The following is a 26,727-nucleotide window of genomic DNA, read 5'->3' as shown; positions in this document are numbered from 1 at the left end:
GCAGCCAAACTAATTTGCCATTCCTTATGCCTGGTCCCTCTCAACCATACAATTTTTTAAATTCCTCATCAATCCATGGGGATTTAACAGTTGTTAAAGTACTTTTAAGGAGTGCATGCTTATTAATAACTGGAATAAGCAATTTTATAAATGCGGAGAGGAAGACTTTAGTGCCTTTTGCAAACAGGATGCATGTTTTGGTAATTTTTTATTCTGTACAGGCTTCCTTCTTTTCAATCTGTCATTAATATTAATCTTGTGGAGTAACTACAATGTTGTTGATCCATCCTCAGTTTTCTCCTATCACGGCCATTAAACTCTGTAACTGTTTTAAAGTCACCATTGGCCTCATGGTGAAATCCTTGAGCGGTTTCCTTCCTCTCCGGCAACTGAGTTAGGAAGGATGCCTGTATCTTTGTAGTGACTGGGTGTATTGATACACCAAACCTTCTTTGTGAGGCATTGGAAAACCTCCCTGGTCTTTGTGGTTGAATCTGTTTGAAATTCACTGCTCGACTAAGGGACCATACAGATAATGGTATGTGTGGGGTACAGAGATGAGGTAGTCATTCAAAAATCATGTCAAACACTATTATTGCACACACGGAACTTAGCCATGGAACTTGTGACTTGTTAAGCACATTTATACTCCTGAACTTATTTAGGCTTGCCATTACAAAGGGGTTGAATACTTATTGACTCAAGACATTTCAACTTTAAATTTTTTATTAATTTGTAAACATTTCTAAAAAAACTAAATTCCACGTTGATATTATGGGGACATTGTTTGCAGGCCAGTGACAAAACACATTTCAATTGAATCCATTTTAAATTCAGGTTGTAACACAACAAAATGTGGAAAAAGTCAAGGGGTGTGAATTCTGAAAGCACTGTAAATACCATCTGAATTAACCAAAACCCCAACGCAAATCTGTCATTTAAATAACACACTAGATGAATGAGTAAAAAAAGCGCCAATTGACACTGAAACAAACTCACTTTTTCACAAGCTCAAAGATAACCATGCGCTGTATAAAAGCAAATAAAATATAGAATCATTAACGTAAATCCATTTATTTCAGCAATCAAGTGCATTTTGGAAGCTAATTTATTTCATGCGTCTGGATGCTTGACTGGACATATCATCCTCATATATCCCATCCTGGGGATCAACACATCTATATTCCTTTCGGGGGAAGTAATATGACACATCAGTTATTAAATATGTTGTCCTACTATACCTGGTAGAGATTCATTCCGATAAGTGGCCCTTATGCCAGTGTAATGGAGGAATTATCTATTGGCCTAATTGTTAAGATGGTGGTTTCTCACGCAGTAGACCAGGGTTCAGATCCTACCTGTGACACCATCAGTTCATGACGTTTTAGACTAATCAAATGCACAGACACAGCAACCCCACAATGCTACACTTCTCTGGTTGTCATAGCAGGATTTTAAAGAAGAATAAAAACACAAGAATGACTGTATTTATGCTAATGAAAATATTAATTGTATATAAAAATGATAAGATACTGCAATCCTCAAGAGTCAACCTTTTTTTGTGTGTGCCTGTGAGCCTGTGTGTATTTGTTCCGGGATTAGTGTCAATTCCTATAAAATTCAAAAAGTAAACTGAACTTCCAATTGCAATTTCTATTTTCCTCAAAGCCTTTACTGATGTGTGCATATGAATGAATGAATGAATATCAGCAGATAAGCTCCCTCCTCTTTCCTACTGAGGAAGCGTTTGGGCGAGCTGAGGTCTCCAAATTACCAGTTGTCATCTTTCTGGAGCCAGACTCCCTCCATCAGCACATTGCCGTGCTCCTCGGAGAATTGCCAGTTGGCTTTGTAGCGCTGGTCCCCTGTGCCCTCCCCGAGGTCCCAAAGCTCTATAGACAGTCTCTCCTCGGGCATGTCCAAGAAGTCCATTAGGTCAGAGGTCATGCCCATTATCTGGAGGTCAAAGGTCCTCGGTGTGACAGTGGAGGCTAAGTACTGGGCCAGGGAGGGGCTGAGACGGTTGGCTCGTGGAGTCGGCTGAGGCTGGCCTTGCCCAGTGCTGCCCCACAGACCTGTCAGGTTCTTCATAACCTCCTGACGACGAGGTTCTTCAGCTCTATAGGATACAAACACAGCCTCACATAACACCTTGTTCCTGGCCTGGTTCCATACTGTACTGGCATGTGTTGTCGCCAACTCTTCTATCATTGTACAGTATGGAACCTACCTTGTTTGTAGTCTTCAAGGGAAATCAGTTATTGAATTATATTGGGTCATTAAATTAAAAAAATCATACAAATTCCATAATACAGTATTAGCTGTAATAATAATTACCCAGTGTCTGTATTGTTCCAGGCGTCTCCTGTGGACTGACCAGGCTTGAGCTGGGCCAGATCTCCAGAGATGTCCTTCTTGGCTGCTCTCGTGCACCCCCTGCTGCCATCCACCTTATCGGCTGACCTCTTCCTCTGTCGCGGCTGCTTCTGTCGTAGTGGGCTGGGGTCCTTGGGGGCCCTGATGCTGGGGACCAGTTTAGGCCTCTTGGGCTGGCTCACCTTCTTCTGTTTCGCAATAAAATCCTTCAGCCTCTTCCAAGAAAGGTACGAGGATACCGGACTGGCTTTGGCACCGGCCTCCACATGCTGCACAGCACCCTGGGACAGCTGGGTCAACTTGGGGCATGACAGTTTAGGTCTCTTGAGCTGGCTCACTTCCTGATTGACAGTAGGACTATCCTTCAACCAAGGAATGTAAAGAGTTCTTGCCTTCAACAGCTCCACTGTCAGGGGACAGGGAAGGTCATGACTGGCATTGGCCTCCACATGGTGTACAGCACTCTGGGACAGCTGGGTCAGCACAGGACTCCACACAGCCTTCTGAGATGAGCCTGGCAAACCAACCCTTCTCAGGATCATCCTGATTGCTGAGGGATTTGTGGGATGGACACACAGGTTGGACTCCCAAATCTGAAAAGTGTGTTATGAGTTAACAATTGGAATTTCTAAATACATGGACATCATGATTTGAAAGGCTCTGGGAATCGTTTCTACACTAGTAAGGATGGCTTTTTTTAAGCCTACAGGCCAAACCTGTCGAATTGTTTATTAAAAAATGTATTATTAGGGTTACCTCGAAACAGTAAACCTGTCAACAACTGAAAAACGAGCAAGTACATTTGCCTACTCACGTTGCCCATTTTTGATTTCCTTTGTTGAGAAGTTTGGATTAATCTTAGTTTGCGCTGAATGGAAGTCTGCGATGAAAGATCTTGTTTGAAATGTCATCCAAGTGATAGCCTATCGAATTTATTTGTTGGAATTTATCTACCAACAGATTCTGGAATGAAACGTCATAAAAGAGCGCATGGAATAGTGGCGTTGCCTCCATTTCAATGCGCAACCTTATAAACCTTATCGGTCTCAGCTTTTGCACTGAGTTTTCTAATATGTCCAGCTTTGCAGTTATCCCTGTGTGATATCATTTAAATCTTCCCAAAATATATATATATATATATATATATATATATATATATATATATATATATATATATATATATAAAATATCGATCATTCTCATTCAAAGAAACGTGCATACTTCACCAGCCAACCCCTTTTACGTGACATTTGCATACAAATTCCTGCCCAAATGTGCTCAATAGCATCATTGACATGCAATTAGAAATATGAGAAATCTAATGCTGTTCCAGTGGCCAGCGTAAACAAAAAAATAACATGGTCTGATTAACATATTAATTAACTCATTTGTAATTTCACTGGAATGGCAGGCAAAGCCAACATGTCATGATCTTACAGCTTTTACATCCCATTTATTTTCGACATTAATTGTTTCGGAATAAATCATACATCACTGCTGCAGAGCATGATTTACATTTAGACGTTGGGATGCTCCCTGGTAAAGCGACGGGTCTATGAGCACAACACGTTGAAAATACGTCTTTTTTTGTTGTTGTTGCTGGAAAGACATTGAAAAGCAGCTTTTCAACTCCTCTCCGTCACACTCTGTTCTGCGCTGTCTTCTCAATCTCGTTCCACCCCATGCCGGATCTTCTGGTGTTAGCTTCAAGCTCGTGCCTTTAGATGTTTTATGTGCTGATTACAGACCGATTATACTACACCGATTCTAGCATGACTTCAATACGGGAACTATGCTACAAATGAGATATCAGAACACACAAGACCATTTGAAAAAAAAATAGGTTTAATTGATTTGGTCAATCTTGTAGGTTGCTTTCAACTCTTTTCTGATTCAGCGAGGACAGCAGCCCATTTTAGCTTGATCAAAAACTCTCCCACAAGCCAAGATAAGCAAAAACCTTTTGACTTATCTGAAATGGCACTTTCCATGGCTGTTGCTTTTAATGCAATGACAGGGGGTGCCTCCACTAAGAGGGAACACAAAACGACATAAGCAAGGTAACAAAACAACATGATGAAACAACTGTGGTCAGAGATTGCCCTTATTTATGGGCCTGGGCCCGGTTTCCCAAAAGCATATTGAGGCTAAATTAAATTGTTAGAATTTAGCCTTAAAATGCTTTTGGGAAACCTGGCCCAATCTCAAACAGAGAGTAGGCTCATCTCTCCGCCATGGCTCTATTAGCTCGGTCTGGCTATTTACAGTTTATCTGGCCTCATCTCAGCCTTCACAAAGGAGGGAGAGGAAGAGTAATGAAAAGGAATGCCAGTCGTTGTATTTGTCATGGTATTGCTGTAAAGGGGGGAGTGGATGTTGGGCCTGGGGTGGTGGTGGGGGGTATTGTACAGGAGCATCAGTCACATTTAGGGGGGGGGGGGGCTTGGTTATTTGTTATTTGTCTGGGGGGGATGATGGATGACAAACCTTCCCCCTTTCTCCAGCCCTCCGCTCTGCAGACCACTCCACTGAGGCCAGGGTGGGATGTGACCTCATCCTCTCTCCTCTCCTCCTCAGTCACATAAAACCCCAGGGCTCATTTTCCACGTCAAAGCCTCTTCACCTACTTGATGGACGACGAACTGGAGGCGGACAAAGAATGCACTGAACGCTGTCAGCCATTGGTCCAGAACATATCTGCATAATTTCACATGCAACTATGACAGTGCCCATTAGAACACTGCCTAAATGTATTCTCTTTGACAAGTATTCATTAGGGTATACTATATCAAAACATATAGCGACGGACAACGAAAACAGGCATTCCTCATAGGACAGGCTCCGGTCGTCCCTCGTTTATATCCGTTTTATTCCATATGGTGCCTAATGAAAACAACCAAGGTTTGTGTGCGTGGGGTGGGTTAAAAGACTTGAGTTGGGGGTGAGTGGGGCTCCCACCACATCAATGATCTGCTCCTTGGCCTCCCCATTGATGTCATCGGGGCCGGGCACCTACAGACCATCCAGTCCTCCTCCCCCTGGGGGCCTGACAGGGCCCACCCCTCCTCCAGCCTTCAGCAGCAGGGCCTTGAAGAAGTGGCGGAGCATCTGTTGTTCGTACACAGAAAACCATGAGCCTGCTTCAGCTCCTAGACCAGCATCATGCCAATGAGCAGCTCGTTGGACATCTGGAGTATCTCCTCTGTGGGCATGGATTTCAGGTCTACACAGAGAGAACAGAGTAGGGAAAGATGGAGTTAGAAACACGCAGGACGTATCCCACGTACCACTTTGAGGCCCTGATTTGGGTTGTGTGAAACCGCAATCCATCGTCAGTAACCAAATTGTTTGCCTGGTTTTACTATTCCTGCATGGATATGCAAACTCAATCAAGGTGTAATCTCTCCACTACCTGGTAAGAGTGTGTTGCTATTTTTGGGATGGTCTCTCTGACAGGTTGAGCCAATTTTTTTTTTTGTCAATACTTTCTGAGGTCTGTTTTCTCTATTCAGGTTGGTGTGGTAGATGTGATTTCTATCGCTTGTGTGAGATAGTGCCTTGGTTTGCTTTCCGTATCATTTAGTCCAAGGATACGGTGGTGGTAGGTGGTATGGCTAGCTGCGCACTCACCCACTTCCCACTCCGTCACAAACTCCTCAATGGCCTTGATCTTCTTCTGGCCTACCGAGCTCGGCTGTTTCATCTGTAACACACACACACACACACAATAAGTCGGGATGTCAGGAATATGGGGATAAACTGACAGATTATCCGAGGAGAACTCCACTCCTTTAGCCCTAATGCATTTTGCATAGAGAGTAACGGCTCCCCATCAGTCTTTCAGACGAATAAGCTCCCTCTGCTGCTACGTCTTACAGATATTAGTGCGCCACTAGCGGCATAAATCATGGTTTTTGCTAATGAGAGCTGGGACTGTGTCCCGCCTCCCAAATGGCACCCTGTTCCCTATAAAGTGCACCGCTTTTGACCAGAATCCTATAGGCCCTGGTCAAAAGTAGTGCACTGCATAGGAAATAGGGTACTATTTGGGACTTAGAGCAAGGTCTAACATGCTCCAGCCACTCTCAGCATACATCACAAGCTATGAGACCACGCATGCTAGACCGGTGACTTAAAGTAAAATAAATGGATCTTTTGGACCCTTGTAAAAATGGAACGTTGGTGGAGAGTTTTCCAAAACCATCTCTAATTGATTGTTTGAGACGAGTGCTTTATATTGGCCTTTTGTAAAGTTGAGGTCCTAGGATGATATTTTTGGAGGGGAACAATCTAAGCAAAAACACATATGCTGTTCCTATATACAAATCATATGCAACTGATCGTTTTAGTGAATGGCCATGCTTACCTTCTGACTGCGCAGTGAGACTCCAGCTGATTTGAAGTTGGGGAATATGATGCCTGCCATCTCAGGAACAGCTTGTTGTGGAAAGACGGAGACAGTAGAGCGGTGAGCAAGACAGACTTAGTCACTTTTTTTAAAAGCAGGGTCCTTTTAAATGCAAAACACACTTGAAATCGTAACCACACAAAAAAAATATTGATAGGAGTTGAGAATTGCACGGGGCCTATTGGAGGTCAAGGTGGAGCCCTTCACCATATTTCTCACAACTATCAAGATACTCTCAGATCTCTACAAAAACATGGGGTGGGGGTGATGGTTGATTTACCAGTTTCTCTGTCTCTCGTTTCAGTGGGAGCTTCTTCTTGCTGGCCTATACACGTCTCATCTGTGTTGGTGTCGGCGGCAGTGATGAGCTCCTGCAGGGACTGGGCTTTCTTCTCACGCTCCTTTTTCCTGCTCTCAATCATACGCAGCTCCTGCATCAGATACTCCTCTTCTTCCACCTGCAGGGCAAAACGGGGAAGTGCAACGTGAGTGCTGGGTCATGTTCATCAGGACAATAATGAACTGAAACAGGGAGGTACTGTCTGAACTTGTCTACTCAGAAAGCTTATTTGAGTTTTCCGTTGCAAAACGTTTTACCCTAATGAATACGACCCTGAACTATAACACAGCATGAAATGTTGGATCCAAACTGGGGAATAAGCTGCACCTTCAAAACACTAACAGTGGAATTGTCTTAATAATAATAGATTTATTTTGAATAGCGCTTTTCATACAGAACCTCACAAAAAAATATAATTAAAAACAAAATCTGCCAGCCAGATGGCAGTTCATGGGATTATGGTCCTCCACAGCTGGATGATGATGCAGTTCATTAAAGGAGTAGATTAAGTGGAGGTGGTGTCGAGGGTCCAGCCAGGGAGGGAAAACATGTCAGACTTGAGCATATCCTTAGACACCCCTGTCTATAAAGTTGTATCAATCACATTTGATTTATGAAGCCCTTTATTACATCAGCCGATGTCACAAAGTGCTGTACAGAAACCCAGCCTAAAACCCCAAACAGCAAGCAATGCAGATGTAGAAGCACGGTGACTAGGAAAAACTCCCTAGAAAGCTCAGTCTTCTTCTGGCTGTGCCGGGTGGAGATTTACAACAGAACATGGCCAAGATGTTCAAACGTTCATAGATGACCAGCAGGGTCAGATAATAATAGTCAATGGTTGTAGAGGGTGCAACAGGTCAGCACCTCAGGAGTAAATGTCAGTTGGCTTTTCATAGATGATCATTCAGATTTAGAGACAGCAGGTGCGGTAGAGAGAGAGAGTCCAAAACAGCAGATCCGGGACAAGGTAGCATGTCCAGTTCACAGCTAGTCCTACTGCGACTCTCGTGACGCGCAACAAATATGTAGATCTTGGGCTCTGTCCATGTTACAGCCCGGACCTAAAAATGCCAATATTCAAATTGAAATGACTCCTGGCTTCCTGACTGCAATGTGATTTGTGGATTCAAATGAAGTATTTAAAGTGTGTGTGTAGGAGCGGTTGTGGATGATGATGAAACGCAGGTCAAACAGTTGGTCTGTCTCTGCTTTGGTACAGCCGTCATCATGGAAATACATCTGATACTCCTGCTCCGGGTACACTGGCACCTGCACTGCCTCGAGATGCGGGGGGGGGGGGGGGGGGGGGGGGGACAGGGGGAAAGCGGGCGAGAGACAGACACAGGGGAAGAGGAAAAGAGAGAGACAGGGGAGACAGGTGTGTGCCTTTCCAAATCATGTCCAATCAATTGAATTTCAAGGATGGTCAATGGAAACAGAATGCACCTGACCTTAATTTTGAGTCTCATAGCAAAGGGTGTTTTTTGCAAATATATAAAAAAAAACTGTTTTAGCATTGTCATAATGTGGTATTGTGTATAGATTGATGAGGAAAACGTTTTATTTAATCAATTTTAGAATAAGGCTATACTGTAGCAAAATGTGGAACAAGTCAAGGGGTCTGGATACTTTCTGAATATACTGTGTGTTACATTTCATATAGTATGTATTAATTTGTGAATGTCCATCATCCATTTTGTATGATATGATATGTTCTGTAGAGCTACAGTGCTTTCTGGTTGAAACAACACACAACACACTGGTTGAAACAACATCGTTTCCACGTCACTTCATTGAAATTACGTTAAATCAATGTGGAATAGATGTTGAATTGACATCTGTGCCCAGTGGGATGAAATCAAAATCATACTACTCCTGGTCACTCTGACTCCACTTCTCCCAATGGGTCCTTCACCATCTTTGTGACCGCAAAAACAAGTTTCCCCAAAAAAACATTATTGCTCATGAATCACACTCCAACAGGGAATTAGGCATTATCAGACTGAGGATTATCTTCATTTACCACTTTAGCCCTTTTAGCTCCATTATTAGGTGTTACAGTATTACACACATTTTCTCCATCTGCACTCGCGCCAACAGAATCAAACAGTCCTTCTGCCATTGCTCTGACCTAATTAGCGTTGTCAGGGCGGAGGTAGGACCATCTCATCCTTGTATACGGTATCTGTGAACAAGCTTCCATTCAGTATTCTTCTTTGCCATATAACACATTAGATCTGGTAAAAGATACAAACAAAAACATGTTTTTTCCCATCATCTTTGAAATACAAGAGAAAGGCCAGACTTTCATGTAGGAGTCTAGGTGTCACTTAGATGTTGGCCACTAGATGGCAACAGTGTGTCTAAAGTTTCAGACTGATCCAGTGAAGAATTACATTACTGCCCAAATTGTTGTTTACACACTCCCAGGAATGTCATACATGATGGATCATTAGCTTATACACTAACTTTCACACAGCTAGATGGCCGGACGGGGTGGGTGTGGAGCCAGAGTCAGCAGTGGGGTCAAACTATAGAACCCAGTTCCTACATTTGAACATTAAAATTGATTATATCAAACTAAACTATGCTACATTGTATCTCTGGGACCCTCAGGATGACAAATCAGAGCAAGATTAAAGTACATTATTTACCTTCAGAGGTGAACCAGTTACCGGGATAAAAGCTTTTTGTTGTTGTGCACTCTCCTCAAACAATAGCATGTTTTTTTCTCTCACTGTAATAGCTACTGTTAATTGGATACTGCAGTTAGATTAACACGTATTTAAGCTTTCTGTCAATATAAGACATCTCTATGTCCCAGAAAGTTGGCTGTTTTAAACAACGTCATTCTAGTCATATTAGCGTACATTAGCAACAACCGTTCCAGTTTAGGGACACCCATGCCGTAGAGGATAATGCACCGCTCCATGCAGGAAGGATCTGTACACAATTCCTGGAAGCTTGGGCAAGTTGCTGCGGGGTGGGTGCAGAGCTGTTGGCCGGGGTAGGGGTAGCCAGGTGGAAAGCATGGCCAGCCGTAGAAAAATGCTTATTGAAATTCTCGACTATCGTAGATTTTTCGATGGTGACCGTATTTCTTATCCTCAGCGCAGCGGGCAGCTGGGAGGAGGTGCTCTTATTCTCTGGAATTCGTGCTACAGGATGAACATTTCTGTTTGAAAAAACAGCATTTGCTTTCCTAACTGACTGTATATATTGTTTCCTAACTTCCCTGAAAAGTTGCATATCGTGGGGGCTATTCGATGTTAATGCAGTACGTCACAGGATGTTTTTGTGCTAGACAAGGCAGTCAAGTCTGGAGTGAACCAAGGGCAATATCTGTTCTTAGTTCTACATGCTTATTTAAGATGGTGAGGAATAAGCAATTTTAAGAATAACCAGGCATCCTCTACTGACGGGATGAGGTCAATATCCTTCCAGGATACCCGGGCCAGGTCGATTAGAAATGCCTGCTCGCTGAAGTGTTTTAGGGAGCGTTTGACAGTGATGAGGGGTGGTCGTTTGACGCATTACAGAAGCAGGCAATGAGGCAGTGATCGCTAAGATCCTGGTTGAAGACATCAGAGGTGTATTTAGAGGGCAGGTTGGTCAGGATGATATCTATGATGGTGCCCGTGTATACGGATATAAGGTTGTATCTGGTAGGTTCCTTGATAATTTGTGTGAGATTGAGGGCATCTAGTTTAGATTGTAGGACGGCCGGGATGTTAAGCATATCCCAGTTCAGGTCACCTAACAGTGTGAACTTTGAAGACAAATGGGGGGGTAATCAATTCACATATGGTGTCCAGGGCACGGTTGGGGGCTGAGGGGGGTCTATAACAAGCGGCAACAGTGAAAGACTTATTTCTGGAAAGGTGGATTTTTAAAAGTAGAAGCTCGAACTGTTTGGGCCCAGACCTGGATTGCATTACAGAACTCTGCAGACTATGTATGCAGTAGATTGCAACTCTGCCCTTTTGGCAGTTCTATCTTGGTGGAAAATGTTGTAGTTGGGGATGGAAATGTCAGAATTCTTGGTGGCCTTCCTAAGCCAGGATTCAGACACGGCTAGGACGTCAGGGTTGGCAGAGTGTGCTAAAGCAGTGAATAAAACAAACTTAGGGAGGAGGCTTCTAATGTTAACATGCATGAAACCAAGGCTTTTATGGTTATAAAGTCAAAAAATGAGAGCACCTGAGGAATAGGTGTGGTACTTGGGGCTACATGGCCTGGGTTAACCTCTACATCACCAGAGGAACAGGAGGAGTAGGATAAGGGTACAGCTAAAGGCTATGAGAACTGGCCGTCTAGTGCGTTGGGAACAGAGAATAAAAGGAGCAGATTTCTGGGCATGGTAGAATAGATTCAGGACATAATGTACAGACAAGGGTATGGTAGGATATGAGTACAGCGGAGGTAATCCTAGGCATTGAGTGACGATGAGAGGTTTTGTCTCTGGAGGCACCAGTTAAGCCAGGTGAGGTCTCCGCATGTGTGTGGGGTGGGACAAAAGAGCTATCTAAGGCAAGTTGAGTAGGACTGAGGGCTCTACAGTGGGAAAAAAAATAGGAAGAACTAGCTGAGACAGCAGTAGACGAGGCATGTTGACATATTGACAATGTTAAGACTGCACAAGAGTTAAGTAACCATTTGTCTTATGTAACCATACCAAACACAACATATCTTACTAATTTCTGTGTCAGTTACGTTTACTATGTTACGTCTAGTCTATGAGAACAGAATGTCCTGGAACATTGTTAACATTGTGGGAGGCAACCAGTGATGTACCGAATATTATAATTAACCCCTTGAATCTGTGTATATTCATCATTGTAGGCAATGACGTATGCCTAGGGAGACTGTGACAATAACATCCTTTTTAGTCTGTAGGTGCCCAATATAACATGTGGTGGTGGGTGGGACACAGCCACTCACATAGATATTGAGTTCTATAGAGCCTCTATAGAGCCTGTCTGCAGTCCTGATTTCTGTAACTGTGAGCTAATCGTTGTAATATTGGCTTAAGCTAAGAACCAATTGCTTTGCAACACACTGATTAAATCAACGATGTATCCAAGTCTTTTAAATGAAATGACTTTGAACCAACACGGAATAGACATTGAATTGATGTCTGTGCCCAGTGAGATGGTCCTGTTTAACCATAGAGAACAAAGAGACGTATTAACTTCACTAAAACTTTTATTAAAAACAACCATACATAGAAAGTTATTTGTCGTGAACATATGATCATGACCCACATTTTTCAAAGTAACATTAAACATTATGAACGATCAGTGGTGACCCTGTTTTAAGCCCCGCATTTTTTTTGGGTGGGGGGGGCGTCTTTGCCTGTTTTGCATGTTATTTTGGCATTAATGCACGTCCCGTATCAGTTTGCAAACAATGTAAAAAATAATAATATATATATATATATAAAATTGAGTTAATAAAGCTGCATCCAAACATGGTCTCTTTTTTGTTTTCTTGAGTGAGGCAGCTCCAAAATGCAGGTGTTTCAGCCTAGCTCAGTGCTTTCTGTGGTGGTGGGGCAAGCCAGCAGAAAATACGGAGCGTTGCACCATGATTGGCTCAGTGTTCTGTCACTCATGGGGACACTATGTTACATTAGAAGTGCCCATACATTGATTTGATTTGATTTGACAAGAAGGATCAATGTCATTGGCCACCCATAAAATTACATCAATTCACAGTATATGTACAGTAGCTTTGATTGGACTGCTTTCAAAATCTTAGCTAGCAGTCATCACCATGAATCAAGTCGACAATCTACTGTCAAATCCTTTTTAATCCTTGTCATATGAAGAGAAATAATGAAGAGAAATTATAGATAAAATGTATCAGTGCTCATCAGCCATTGGATATAAACATCACACAACTAGTTTGAAATCGCAAATTCAACAATGAATGGTTTGGAAGGAATCAGTGACAGTGGCTGTGTGGTCCCAAATCTGGGATAAAGGGGCTCTTTTCCACGTTTAAAATGAAAACATTCAACATTGGCCATGCTATCAATGAAGCATGATTTATGCCACGCTCAAAACAACCGTTAACTCGGAACTGCAAAAACCTGACTTCTTTGAGTACAAGACAACTGGGAAATACGGAAAAAACTAACTCTGACTGGGAAATACGTTTTGAATGGACATCCAACTCTGAATTGTAAATCGGGCACTCTGGCCTCTTTCTAGAGCTATGACCTGAAGATCACTGAAGTCATCATGATTCAACCAGTTCCCAGTTGTCTTGAAAGCACCATAAATCCAGAGACTTTGATCACAAAAGCCCACAAAGGACCACTGTGCCACCTTCCTGTTCAAGTGAGCACAGCACAACAAGGTGAGTCCAAAAATGTCTTGTATGCTGCTTGTAATATGCCAGGGAGATATGTTTACTGTAGCTAAGAAAGTAATACTAAGTGTATGTTGTGTAGTAAGCTGTTAGTAGCCCATGTGCCTCACCCGTGCTGCTACATTGCTTGCTGTTTGGGGTGTTAGGCTGGGTTTCTGTATAGCACTTTGTGACATCAGCTGATGTAAAAAGGGCTTTTTAATACATTTGATTGATTGATCATTTGGTCTATTTATACCTATAACCTGTTTTAGAGAAATGTAATCATCAAATTTTGGAAGAGCTTTCATTGTCTGCTTAAATGCCCCCTTTATTTATCCTACACTTGACTTGGTGTACAGGGAGAACACTGTAAAAACGGCCCATGTTCTGAATTGGGTCGCTGTACATTTCAAAAGTGCTAAACAAATAGTTATATTGACTATATCCGTCCTAGCTCACTCATTAACGTCTTAATCGAAATTATGGATTGCCTCTTATCCTCCCCTTATTCCATAATAGTTTGTACATCTCAATTGTCAGTTGAAACTACATTTGTCTAAGTTGGCCCTAACAGTTTGTGGGTACTGTTTGTCACCGTTATAGTGCAATTAATGTATTGTTTAGTGTTGTGGCTTTTCTGGCATGGATCCCATTTTTTTTTTTTTTTGCCACACCAAGATTTACATGCTAAAATCGCCACTGAGAATGATAATGCAGTGTTGCCTGGAAGTGACATTCAGAAGATATTGGATGGGTTAAACAAAACACTTAGGATTACATACATTGACGTTGCTAAAATTGCTTTGTTAAACTTGGATAATTGAAAAAGAACTACTAACTACCAAGTGATCTTCGTTCACTTTATCTCCTCATATTCCTGTCCCTCTACTTCCGGCTAATTCTCCTTGATCTCAGTGGTGTACACAGGTTGAACCACCACACGGTAGGAGAACTGGTCTGAGTGGCACGGATAGGCCTGGCCCGCAGAGATGTTTGCTGGAATCTGGGCCTGATTGCCGCCATTGCCAATCGTGGATGCAAAGTCCTGGACATGGAATACAAACTCCCCTTCACACATCAGGACAACCTTGTTGAGGTAGCGGATGCTGTCCTGATACTCTTGGGGCAACTCCCTGTTATTCTGGGCAGTTAGCGAGACCATCGGCAGCGACGGACAGAGGATGCCGCTGTTTGAGCATTCATGGTTGTGGATAAAGACCCTGGTGTTCCAGTTGAGCTTTTTGAACAGGGAAAAAAAGGCACTGTTGTGCACAGGGCTGCCAAAGTTAGCACTGAGGCTGTAGAGGTTCTGACCTGAGTGGGAATAGTGTCCGAAGTTTCGGAACGTGTTGAGATCCTTTGAGCTGAAAGTGAAGCTCCATGGCTTGCCAGTGTAGATCCTGGGTGTGTATTCCACCTTTTTAAGGAGGAGGCCCCCAGCTAGCGTCTGGAAGGGTAGTGCATTGAACTGAAAGCCCTGCAACATGCCGGCATTATAACGCTCTTGTTGGTCCATGTACAGTTCAGACTTGGCTTTGAGGTTGAACAAATCTTCAGCAGCGATCATGGGAAAACGGATGTGGTTCAAAATGGCGACCTGGTCTTCGTGGGTGGACGAGTTACCCTGTTCCAACACCCAGTCCTCCAAACCCTTTAGGAGGAAGGCCTCATCTGGCACTACCACGTCTGAACGGGCTAGAAGGGCCTTTACTGTGCCCAGGGCAAGACCAGTCCAGGCTGGGGAACGGATCAGTGACTCACAGTTCCAGGCAAGGAAGCGCAGACAGGTTTCCTGCAGAACTGTGTCGCCTGTGTGGACTGAGTACTCGTACAGAGAGGTCTGGGTCTGGAAGGAGGCATCATCGGGGAGCAGCCAGGTGAAAAGCCTCCCTGCCGCCTCCTGAAGCTGCTTCAGACCCCAGTCGGACGCCATCTTGTGGATGCACTGGGCAGAGGACATGGTCACGTTAATCTGCCGCGTGTACAGATACCTGAGGAAGATAAAAATATTATAAAAATACATGGATTCTCTGCCAATGCAAAGCTTTGCTTTGCAGAACAATATTGTTGATGTAACAGTAACTAGATTAAGGTTTGCTAGCAGGTTGGTGCAGCCTTACCTCAGGAAGTCGGTGACATGTGGCCGGCAGTTGAGGCTGACGTCTAGGTTGAGGTTACTGAGGTTCTCCTCTTGTGTGCTGTTTAAGATGGAGGTATTTGGGTCCAGAGTGACAATCAGCTTGTGAACACAGATGGTTTCCACAGCGCTGTTTGCAACCCGCACCATGATGTCAAAGTCACAGTCGCGTCCACTGTCAAACAGCGCCCCCATGTGGTTACTGAGGCCTGTGTTGTGGTCCAGAGTGTAGACGCGACTGCTATTCCGAGACGATTCTGATCAAACAGAACAAATATTGATTAAGCACATCATATGCTGAATAGCACAAACAGTTTATCAACAAAATATCAGAAATGTATCAAATATTTTCTTCAAATCCAACAGCCATTCAAACCTCTTTGAACGTGTAACAGTTGTAACATCTCTATTAGCATCGCAAAGTGAGCCAGTAACTTCTGCTACTGGATACTTCAATTCTGTCTTTGTGCCTTTCAATTACACTGTGTCTGGTTTCTAGGGCTTCGTGTATCAGTCACTGTAGACCTGGGTTCAAATATTATTTAGGGTATTTCAATAACTTTCAAAGACAAGGAGTTGAATATTGGAATGCATTTGGAAATACACTTGGAAAGTATTGGTATGAATTTGAAAATACTCATATACACCCATACATTTCATCAGTTTGGTATTTGAAATCATGTATTTGGAAATAAGTATTTGAAAATACCTTAAAAATAATAGGCTATTTATAGTAAACTATTTGAAAATACTTTCCAATACTTACAATAGAAGTTGATTCCAGCCACATTACTTGAACATACTAAAATAGGTATTTAAATATCAAATACACATGTACCTCTTTCACAGACCACACCAGCATCCTCAGCATGTTGACAGTCAGTAACCCCCCAGCCTTTGAAGTGACAGTGGGACAAGTCTTTCTCTGTCCCCTCACAGTTTAGATCATCCATCCAGATAGGACCAGATCCTAAGGCCGGAATACAAACGTGTCACGGGTCATGCAAACAAACAGTGCAGACCTCCATTGTATGCTATACACTGAATGTACAAAACATTAGGAACACGTGCTCTTTCCATGACATAGACTGACCAGGTGAGTCCAGGTGAACGCTACGATCCCTTATTGATATCACTTCAATCAATGTAGATGAAGGCGAGAAGACAGGTTGAAGAAGGATTTTTAAGCCTTGAGACAATTAAGAAGGGACTGTGTATGTGTGCCATTCAGAAGGTGAATGGGCAAGACAACAAATATGGTAGGGGTATGGTAGGTGCCTGGCACACCGGTTTGAGTGTGTCAAGAACTGCAACGCTGCTGGATTTTTCAAGGTCAACACTTGACGTGTGTATCAACAATGGTCCACCACTCAAAGGACATCCAGCCAACTTGACACAACTGCGGGAAGCATTGGAGTCAACATGGGCCAGCATCCCTGTGGAACGCTTTCGACACATTGTAGAGTCCATGCCCCGACGAATTGAGGCTGTTCTGAGGGCAAAAACAGGTGCAACTCAGTATTAGGAAGGTGTTCAAATGTTTTGTACACTCAAGTGTATATGGTTCTGAATGGTGAGGTCATACAGATCTAACCTACCTTGTCCGTATGTCCCACCCACCACAGCAGTGAGAGCACCAGGGTAGTTGAGATTGCGACACACCACCTGTGCCTCAGTAATGTCCCAGTTGTCGTCACACACGGTCCCCCACTGTCCATTATAGTAGATCTCCACACGGCCCTCCAGGGCCAGCTCACCCCCCACCAGCCTCATGTTCCCATTCTGTAACCCTGAATGGAAGCATTCGAATACAGTCAGTAAGTCAGTCAAATAGTCCCCCAAAAGCACTGATAAATCTGGACCGTGGAAAATCTCCATTGAAATAGCTTCAGTCCAAGCCTAGGCTTAACCTGTCTCCGGGAAATAAATTGCACTTGGAAAACCAGTGTTAAGGGTTTCCAGCTGCAGAGGATGACCACTGCATGAACTCACCCACAGACAAGCTGACCATGAGCAGAAGGACACAGGAAATTAGGCAATACTCCCCTGACATGTTTCTAGCCAGGCTCCAGGTGATAAGTATCTGAAAAACATGGGCAAGGAAGAATGTTGAGATATAAAAGTGATTAGAATACAGAATAGAAAATAACAAAATACAATTTTATTGCCCATTAGTAAGACCAGAAATGTGTCTTTTGACTTTCCCTAAGCCCCCCCGCACAAACTACGGATGTTAACGGTTAACCTAGCTGTCGAAAATACATCTGACCGGTCATGCTATCAATCTATGGTTTTATTTGCATAATTTAGTAGAATGACATTTGAGTGTGTATTTTCCTTAGTCGCCATGCATCTTATTTATCACACACACAGAGCCTGGTTTGAAGAGTAAAATATCCTATCACCTGCCAGAGAGAGTAGGTCCTCAATGGAGTGAAAGGTGCTTTTGTCAACCCAGTCGTTGCGCAATAAATAACAACTCTAAATACAATCCCGTGTTAAAAACTTTGACGGCCACGATTAAAATGAACAATTTTTATTTCTCAACTAGTACTTAAAGCGCCTCCCATTTGCCATTCCAGTGCATAGGCTATAGTCAACCGTAGGCAGGCTATCAGCGCGTCACCCACCACTTGGCAATGTGAGCTTGAGGCAGGAATTGTCTGAAAGCTTCACTTAAAATAATGAGGCATGTCTTACCTTGCTTTAAAGTAGCCTTGAGAAAATCCATCCATAGAAACGAGGCGGCAATTATTTTATAAAGACTTCCTGGTGCCATTAAACAGCATTTCTCTCCTGTTCTATTGGTTTTCATATCAACTTTCTTCATTGTTCAGAAGCCGAAGGCACAATCCTAGTTATATTAGCAACCAATCCTAGTTGTTGTTATAGATTCTCCCTCTTTCTAAGTTTCTAACAGAGATTTCCATCTGTCACATATGGAACCGCTCGCATTAAGTGCAATGTTTTGAACTGTGTTTCCCAGCTAATTCCATTTTTGCAAATGTTTGAAAATTCCTTTTTTATTAACTACTTCATTACAGGAGTTGCATGTTCAATAATAGGCTATAGCATTTTGACTGTAAGGCGATAGGCTTGCTATTGTTGCATGTTTCCATTATTAAGCTCTTAATGAAACATGTCCGGCCCTTATATGCATTTATTAACTGGGTGCATCGAGCCCTGAATGCCGATTGGCTGACAGCCGTGGTATATAAGACCGTATACCACGGGTAAGACAAAACATGTATTTTTAGTGTTCTAATTACATTGGTAAATAGTTTATAATAGCAATAAGGCACCTCTGGGTTTTGTGATTTATGGCCAATATTCCACGGCTAAGGCCTGTGTCAGGGCACTCCGCGTTGTGTCGTGCAGAAGAACAGCCCTTAGCTGTGGTATATTGGCCATATACCACACCTCCTCGGGCCTTATTTAAGTGATAATGCCCTCAAAGCCGATGTTTGGAGGATATATTGGCACGGGTGTTGTTAGGCCCGAAACGAAGTCGAGGGCAGGCAAACCGTGCCAATATATCCTCCAAACACCGGCTTCGAGGGCATTATCACTTTTATTCAACGGATTACCAACATATTCAAATAATGATTGACATATTTTAATTCAATGTTATTTTGATGAATGTATTCATACTATTTCATCCTTCCACAAGATATAGTCCCAAAACAAATCGAGTGTTGCTACCCAAGCCAGCTGGTCGTTCTTGCTATTGGTTAGGTTGCCAGAGATGGGACCCAGTTGTTCAGTGTTTTTGTTCTGTATCTTTGGACGTTTTATTCTGCATCTTTGGACGCGACCCAGTCGTTCGTTCTAAATGTTCCATTGCCATACTGGCTGGCAACGTTCTTATCCCTTGCTTGCTAGCTAGCCAACTACGGCTAACTTACAATCACGTCAAACAGTGCAGACAGAATAACAACAGTACCTGCATTTGTTTAAGCTGTTTTCTAGTGACATTTGGATACATCCATAACAATGGCCTAATGAGGCACGATTTCACCTGGCATAGAAAATGTGCTCTCTCGTTATGGACACTGTTGCTCAGAGGAGCTAGCTATCAACAAAGCTAAAAGAATAACCTCAAACTGAAACTGCAAACTAGCTACACCTTCATTCCTTTCACCGTTTTTCAATTGACATTTCTTTGTATATATTGATAAAAATGATGCCAGCTGATTCATGATTTCGACTGTCTGAGAAACGCTGCCTGCCTCTCTCGTCTCGACTCCCCACGTTCATTACTATGGGCCAGCTGGAGATATAATTTGAATATTGAAACAATGTTGCATATGTCGGAGACAGACAGTTTATACTGTTTATACAAATCTCCACTGTTGAAAACTAAATGTTAGTCTAAAATAAATGTGAGATCATGTATAGTTGCTTTTTATAGTGGAGATCAAGTTTATAACTTCCCTGGCTAGGCTGATGAGACAGTGGATTGTGCAGTCAGATGGAACAGAGTAATAGGAATATTAATGTCATAGATTTACCCAGTGGTAACTTCTGGAATAGACATCAAAGGCATCCTCCCAGACCCACTCAAATTCACATTCTGCCCCAATAGATCCACAGATGACACAATCTCAATCACACTCCACACTGCCTTTTGTTACCTGTACAAAATGAACACCTATGTGGGAATGCTGTTCATTTACTACAGCTCAGCATTCAACACCATAGTGCCCACAAAGCTCATCATTAAGCTAAGGACTCTGGGACTAAACACCTCCTTCTGTAACTGGATCCTGGCATTCCTGACGGGCCACTCCCATCTGGTAAGAGTATGCAACAACACATCTGCCACGCTGATCCTTAACTCTGGGGCCCCTCAGGGGTGTGTACTTAGTCCCCTCCTGTACTCCCTGTTCACCCACGACAGCGTGGCCAAACACGACTGCAACACCATCATTAAGTTTGCAGACGACACAACAGATCATCAACAACGATGAGAAAGTCTATAGGGAGGTCAGAGAATTGGCAGTGTGGTGCCAGGACAACAACCTCTCCCTCAACATGAGCAAGACAAGGGAGCTGATCTTGGACTACAGGAAAAGACTGGCAGAACATGCCCCCCTTAACATCGACGGGGCTGTAGTGGAAAGGGTCAAGAGTTTTAAGTTTCTTGGTGTCCACATCACCAACGACCTATCATGATCCAAACATACCAAGACAGTCGTGATGAGGGCATGACAAAACCTTTTCCCCCCTCAAAAGGTTCTACAGCTGCACCATCGAGAGCATCCTGAACGGTTGCATCACCGCCTGGTATTTCAACTGCTCGGCATCTGACCTTAAGGCACTACAAAGGGTAGTGCGTTCGGCCCAGTACATTGCTGGAGCCAAACTTCCTGCCATCCAGGGCCTATATAATAGCTGGTGTCAGAGGAAAGCCCATAAAATTGTTAGAGACTCCAGTCACCCAAGTTATAGCCTGTTTTCTCTGCTACCAGAGTGCCAAGTCTAGGACCAAAAGGCTCCTAAACAGCTTCTACCCTTAAGCCACAAGACTGCTGAACAATTAATAAAATCGTCACCGGACAATTTACATGGATTCCCCCCACTCCTCCTCCTTTTGTACATTGCTGCTACTCGTTGTTTATTATCTATGCAGTCACTTCACCCCTGCCTACATGTACAAAATACCTCAACTAACATGTACCCCGCACACTGACTCTGTACCTGTACCCCTTGTATATAGCCTCGTTATTGTTATTCTTATTGTGTTACTTTTTATTATTATTTTTACTTTAGTCTATTTGGTAAATGTTTTCTTAACTTTTGAACTTCACTCTGTTGGTTCAGGGCTTGTAAGTAAAGAATTTCACGGTAAGGTCTACACTTGTATTCGGCGCCAGTGACAAATAAAGTTTGATTTTATTTGACTTTTAACCAATCAGCATTCGGGATTAGACCGCCCCGTAGTATAACGCTTAAACATTGTAACAGAGAGGAAGATGCGAAGCGAGAGATTTCGCTCTCGCCAAAATCTGTCCAGAACACGCCCAATGCGTTTCTATGTCTCCTGCCTTCCAGTGGTGGGACGACTACCATTGTTCAGGCAGAGAAATACGTATCTCGTCATTATATACAGATCTCTGATAGTATTTTCTGTTGGTAACATAATTTTACTGTTTGGAAAACCGGTAAATGTTTTATATTTGTTTTACCTTTATTTAACTATCTTGTCGATCTTGCAACCTTTCAACGCTCTAACCACTAGGCTACCTGCCGCCCGTTGGCACCAAAATTGACCGAAATGTGCATTCCTAAACACACACTAAAGGAACATATTGTGCAACATTTCCAAAAACATCCAGCAATCAAATAAATGACAGACTGAAATGCACACTAAAAACATAATAAAGCCATTGCAGAGGTATACCTTACTTCACATATAAAATCAGAACTACTACTACAATCTTAAAGACAGACAATTTACACTGTAGATTGTTACGATAGTTAACCACTGAGAGCAACCTATTGTCTCCGTCTCAGTTCATCATTGATTTTGCTTGATCACTTATTTTAATTGTTCCCTCCAGTATTATTAGCTTTTTGTATTTCAGTCACATTAAATCATTGTACATTCAAATGTTAAAAATAATAATACTTTACCAATTGCCTCGCAGTTAAGATTCTGGTACCTCTAAATAAATACCCCGGTTGGAGTTGATAATCACTTTTTCTACATAATCTCCTCCCCTGCTCGAAACTCGAGGGCTGGCCAAATCCATGAGTTTCGTTTCTTCAGAATGCTCAAATGACATTGAATAGGATATGCATGCATTGCTAGTCCTAGACTCCTCCATGGGACGATACAACGCATTCAATATGAAGCGTCCTACGTAGGTCAAGCTGGCTATGATTATGCCATGCGTTTCGCAAATGTGTTCATGACCAAGCACGCTGGATGCCCAAAATTGCATTGCCACGAACGCTGGGTTATAAACGTGTAATTACATTGTTTTTACATATCCCGTACATCACTGTATGGGAATGGGAAGACCCCCCCCCCATTTCGGATTAGCTAGCTAAACAGTTGAATCAAACAACTTGAAAAGCTGTGGCCACTTTATATCATCTCATTTACTAATGTTAGCTAGCTGCCTGGCTAGCTACATATCCACATCAGAACTCCTTTGCCCTTGCTGTTCGACGGTGTGGAAAGCAGTAATGATGTCCACAAGCAAGGAACAAAACAGCTATCAGTAAAGTGATGAGTTTTCTTCAAGAGTGGGATCATGGCAACAAGCCGGTGAGCAGCCGCATATGCTGACCATTTTCTACTCAAAACGCTGGAAAGACTTGGTTTGAGTAGAACTGGAGTTTGCACAAATTGCTAGTCTCTTCGTGGCTCGGTTCACTACCTGGATGGTGGTGATTTGCAGTTCGCCAACGATTCGTTCATTTTGAACGACATTTTTTACTGAATCGAGAGTCGTGATTCGTCTTTCTGAGTGACTCGTTCATTTGACCTGTTATTAGTGCTAGCCGCAATGAGTCATACAGCAGGATTAATTGTCCGGACCAGTGGACGCGTCATCATAATAACCATGAAGCCGAGCAGTCAAACACGAAAAAGGTTCAAGTCGTTTTTTCACCGTTCATTTTTCACATCATAGATTTGACAAAAACTTCAAACTAAGTATGTGTTTAGTGTAGGTTTACTTTGGCGTGACGTTTTGATCACTGTGTAATTCGCTACGTGACAAATGTAGTTTTATCAATACATTTGCCCGGGGGTGAAAGTATATTTAATTTCTTCCCGTTACAGCATATCTATGGGATCAAAATCATGACAAATGTATTCACAAATGTAAATCACCAATCCACAAATGTAAATCACTTTCCACAAATGTAAATTAGCTTTCCACAAATGTAAAACACTTTCCACAAATGTACACCGCTATCCACAAATCCAATTCACTATCCACAAACAAACACCTTTTGATTTGTATTTGTAGATTTTTTTTATATAACTTCAGATATGCATGTTATTTCCAAGTAAAATGACTACCATAAAGATGTGCACAGAGCAGAGATATGTGCAAACATGACAGAAGTGGCAAACCTGGAACTCCATATTTGGAGGCGCTTAGGTCACCTGACTTTAAGCAGCGATTTGACAAGAAAAATACAAAAAGTTCTCACACGTAGAAAAAAGGTTCTCACCGTTGAAAGCATTTTGAATTAATAGAAAAAAAATGTTTGTTCCCATAGTAAGACATTCAGTGGGGCATAAAAGTATTTAGTCAGCCACCAATTGTGCAAGTTCTTCCACTTAAAAAGATGAGAGAGGCCTGTAATTTTCATCATAGGTACACTTCAACTATGAGAGACAAAATGAGAAAAAAAATCCAGAAAATCACATTGTAGGATTTTTAAGGAATTTATTTGCAAATTATGGTGGAAAATAAGTATTTGGTCAATAACAAAAGTTTATCTCAATACTTTGTTATATACCCTTTGTTGGCAATGACAAAGGTCAAACGTTATCTGTAAGTCTTCACAAGGTTTTCACAAACTGTTGCTGGTATTTTGACCCATTCCTCCATGCAGATCTCCTCTAGAGCAGTGATGTTTTGGGGCTGTTGCTGGGCAACACGGACTTTCAACTCCCTCCAAAGATTTTCAATGGGGTTGAGATCCCTTGCTGATGGAAGGAGGCTTTCACTCAAAATCTCACGATACATGGCCCCATTCATTCTTTCCTTTACACGGATCAAACCCTAACATGCAACAATTTGAAATATTTTACTAAGTTACAGATCATAGAAGGAAATCAGTCAATTTAAATGAATTATTTAGGCCCTAATCTATGGATTCCACATGACTACAGATATGCATCTGTTGGTTACAGATACCTTAAAAATGGTAGAGTTGTGGATCAGAAAAACAGTCAGTATCTGGTGTGAGCACCATTTGACTCATGCAGTGTGACACATCTCCTTCGCATAGAGTTGATCAGGCTATTGATTTTGACTGTGGATTGTTGTCCCACTCCTCTTCAATGGCTGTGCAAAGTTGCTGGATTTTGGCGGGAACTGGAACACGCTGTCGGTAGAGCATCCCAAACATGTTCCATGGGTGACATGCCTGGTGAGTTGCAGGCCATGGAAGAACTGAGACATTTTCAGTTTCAGATCCTTGCGACATCAAGCTATGCATTACCATGCTGAAACATGAAGTGATGGCGGCCGATGAATGGCCTCAGGATCTCGTCACGGTATCTCTATGCATTCAAATTGCCATTGATAAGATGCAATTGTGTTCATTGTCCATAGCTTATGCCTGTTCATACCATAACCCCACCACCACGGGGAACTCTGTTCACAATGTTGACATCAGAAAACGGCTTGCCCACACGGCGCCATACTGTCATATGCCGGTGCAGTTGAACATGGGATTCATCTGTGAAGAGCACACTTCTCCAGCGTGCCAGTGGCCATCGAGGTGAGCAGTTGCACACTGAACTTGGTTACAAAGCCGAACTGCAGTCAGGTCAAGACCCTAATTAGGACGACAAGCATGCAGATGAGCTTCACTGAGACGGTTTCTGACAGTTTGTGCAGAAATTCTTCAGTTGTGCAAACCTACAGTTTCATCAGCTGTCTGGTTGGACGTACTGCCAAATTCTCAAAAACGACATTGGAGGCGGCTTATGGTAGAGAATTTTCTGGCAACAGCTCTGGTGGCCTTTCCTGCAGTCAGCATGCCAATTGCACGCTTCCTCAAAACGGCACATTTTAGAGTGGCCTTTTATTGCCCCCAGCACAAGGTGCACCTGTGTAACAATCATGTGTTTAATCAGCTTCTTGATATGCCACACCTGTCAGGTGGATGGATTATCTTGTGAAAGGAGAGATTCTCACTATTTAAAAAGAAAATGTATTTCATCTTTATTTAACTAGGCAAGTCAGATAAGAACAAATTCTTATTCACAATGACGGCCTACCAAAAGGCAAAAGACCTGCGTGGACAGAGCTGAGATTAAAAATATATATAATATATATATATAGGGCAAAACACACAACACGACAGGAGAGACAACACAACACTACATAAAGAGAGACCTAAGACAACAACATATCAAGGCAACAACACATGACAACACAGCATGGTAGCAACACAACATGACAACAACATGGTTGAAAAACAGCATGGTAGCAGCACAAAACACGTTACAAACATTTTTGGGCACAGAAAACACCACAAAGGGCAAGAAGGTAGAGACAACAGTACATCACGCAAAGCAGTAATAGTGTCCATGATTGAGTCTTTGAATGAAAAGATTGAGATAAAACTGTCCAGTTTGAGTGTTTGTTGCAGCTCGTTCCAGTCGCAAGCTGCAGCGAACTGAAAAGAGGAGCGACCCAGGGATGTGTGTGCTTTGGGGACCTTTAACAGAATGTGACTCGCAGAACAGGTGGTGTATGTGGAGGATGAGGGCTGCAGTAGATATCTCAAGTAAGAGGGAGTGAGGCCTAAGAGGGTTTTTATAAATAAGCATCAACCAGTGGGGCTTGTGACGGGTATACAGAGATGACCCGTTTACAGAGGAGTATAGAGTGCAGTGATGTGTCCTATAAGGAGCATTGGTGGCAAATATGATGGCCGAATGGTAAAGAACATCTAGCCACTCGAGAGCACCCTCACCTGCTAATCTATAAATTATGTCTCCGTAATCTATCATGGGTAGGATGGTCATCTGAATCAGGGTTAGATTGGCAGCTGGGGTGAAAGAGGAGCGATTACGATAGAGGAAACCAAGTCTAGATTTAACTTCAGCCTGCAGCTTTGATATGTGCTGAGAGAAGGACAGTGTACTGTCTTTCTGTCTTAAAAAAAAAGTATACTCTCAAATACTTGTACCTCAAGCTCGAAACCCTCAGAGGTAGTAATCACAGGTGTGGGGAGAGGGGCATTCTTCTTACCAAACCACATGACCTTTGTTTTGGAGGTGTTCAGAACAAGGTGAAGGGTAGAGAAAGTTTGTTGGACACTAAGAAAGCTTTGTTGTAACAGGGATGTAAACACATTTTGAGAGAAATGAGCTTTTTGTGCATATGGAAAATATCTGGGATC

At 42.6% G+C, this 26,727-nt stretch overlaps 2 protein-coding genes and 1 pseudogene across 2 annotated transcripts; all 3 read right to left on the bottom strand.

Annotated features, from left to right (window-relative positions):
- Window positions 1-734: 734 nt before the first annotated feature.
- On the bottom strand, window positions 735-3,394 carry LOC123997948. Its single transcript, XM_046302699.1, has 3 exons — window positions 3,191-3,394; window positions 2,338-2,969; window positions 735-2,119 (listed from the first exon to the last, which is right to left on the bottom strand). The coding sequence occupies exons 1-3, from the start codon at window positions 3,197-3,199 to the stop codon at window positions 1,771-1,773; spliced, it is 990 nt and encodes a 329-aa protein (XP_046158655.1). The 5' UTR covers window positions 3,200-3,394; the 3' UTR covers window positions 735-1,770.
- An 805-nt stretch (window positions 3,395-4,199) lies between these two features.
- LOC123997933 lies at window positions 4,200-7,861 on the bottom strand (annotated as a pseudogene).
- A 6,237-nt stretch (window positions 7,862-14,098) lies between these two features.
- On the bottom strand, window positions 14,099-22,409 carry LOC123997405 (galectin-3-binding protein A-like). The gene is made up of 6 exons (XM_046301593.1): window positions 22,258-22,409; window positions 17,614-17,704; window positions 17,220-17,411; window positions 16,460-16,591; window positions 15,605-15,878; window positions 14,099-15,475 (listed from the first exon to the last, which is right to left on the bottom strand). The coding sequence occupies exons 2-6, from the start codon at window positions 17,672-17,674 to the stop codon at window positions 14,380-14,382; spliced, it is 1,755 nt and encodes a 584-aa protein (XP_046157549.1). The 5' UTR covers window positions 17,675-17,704; window positions 22,258-22,409; the 3' UTR covers window positions 14,099-14,379.
- Window positions 22,410-26,727: the final 4,318 nt, after the last annotated feature.

This window comes from Oncorhynchus gorbuscha, linkage group LG15 (genome assembly GCF_021184085.1).
Source record: "Oncorhynchus gorbuscha isolate QuinsamMale2020 ecotype Even-year linkage group LG15, OgorEven_v1.0, whole genome shotgun sequence".
In the NCBI taxonomy this organism is placed as follows: domain Eukaryota; kingdom Metazoa; phylum Chordata; class Actinopteri; order Salmoniformes; family Salmonidae; genus Oncorhynchus; species Oncorhynchus gorbuscha.
The sequence above is the reverse complement of the archived record's forward strand: the minus strand, read 5'-3'. Positions and strand labels throughout refer to the sequence as shown.

Coding starts and splice junctions, on each gene's coding strand:
- LOC123997948 (XM_046302699.1), bottom strand. Junction 2,120..2,337: donor TGGAACAATACAGACACTGG/GTAATTATTATT, acceptor TGTATCCTATAG/AGCTGAAGAACCTCGTCGTC.
- LOC123997405 (XM_046301593.1), bottom strand. CDS start 17,674: ATGTCAGGGGAGTATTGCCTAATTTCCTGTGTCCTTCTGCTCATGGTC. Junction 17,412..17,613: donor CATGGTCAGCTTGTCTGTGG/GTGAGTTCATGC, acceptor GCTTCCATTCAG/GGTTACAGAATGGGAACATG. Junction 15,476..15,604: donor CATGTCACCGACTTCCTGAG/GTAAGGCTGCAC, acceptor TATCTTCCTCAG/GTATCTGTACACGCGGCAGA.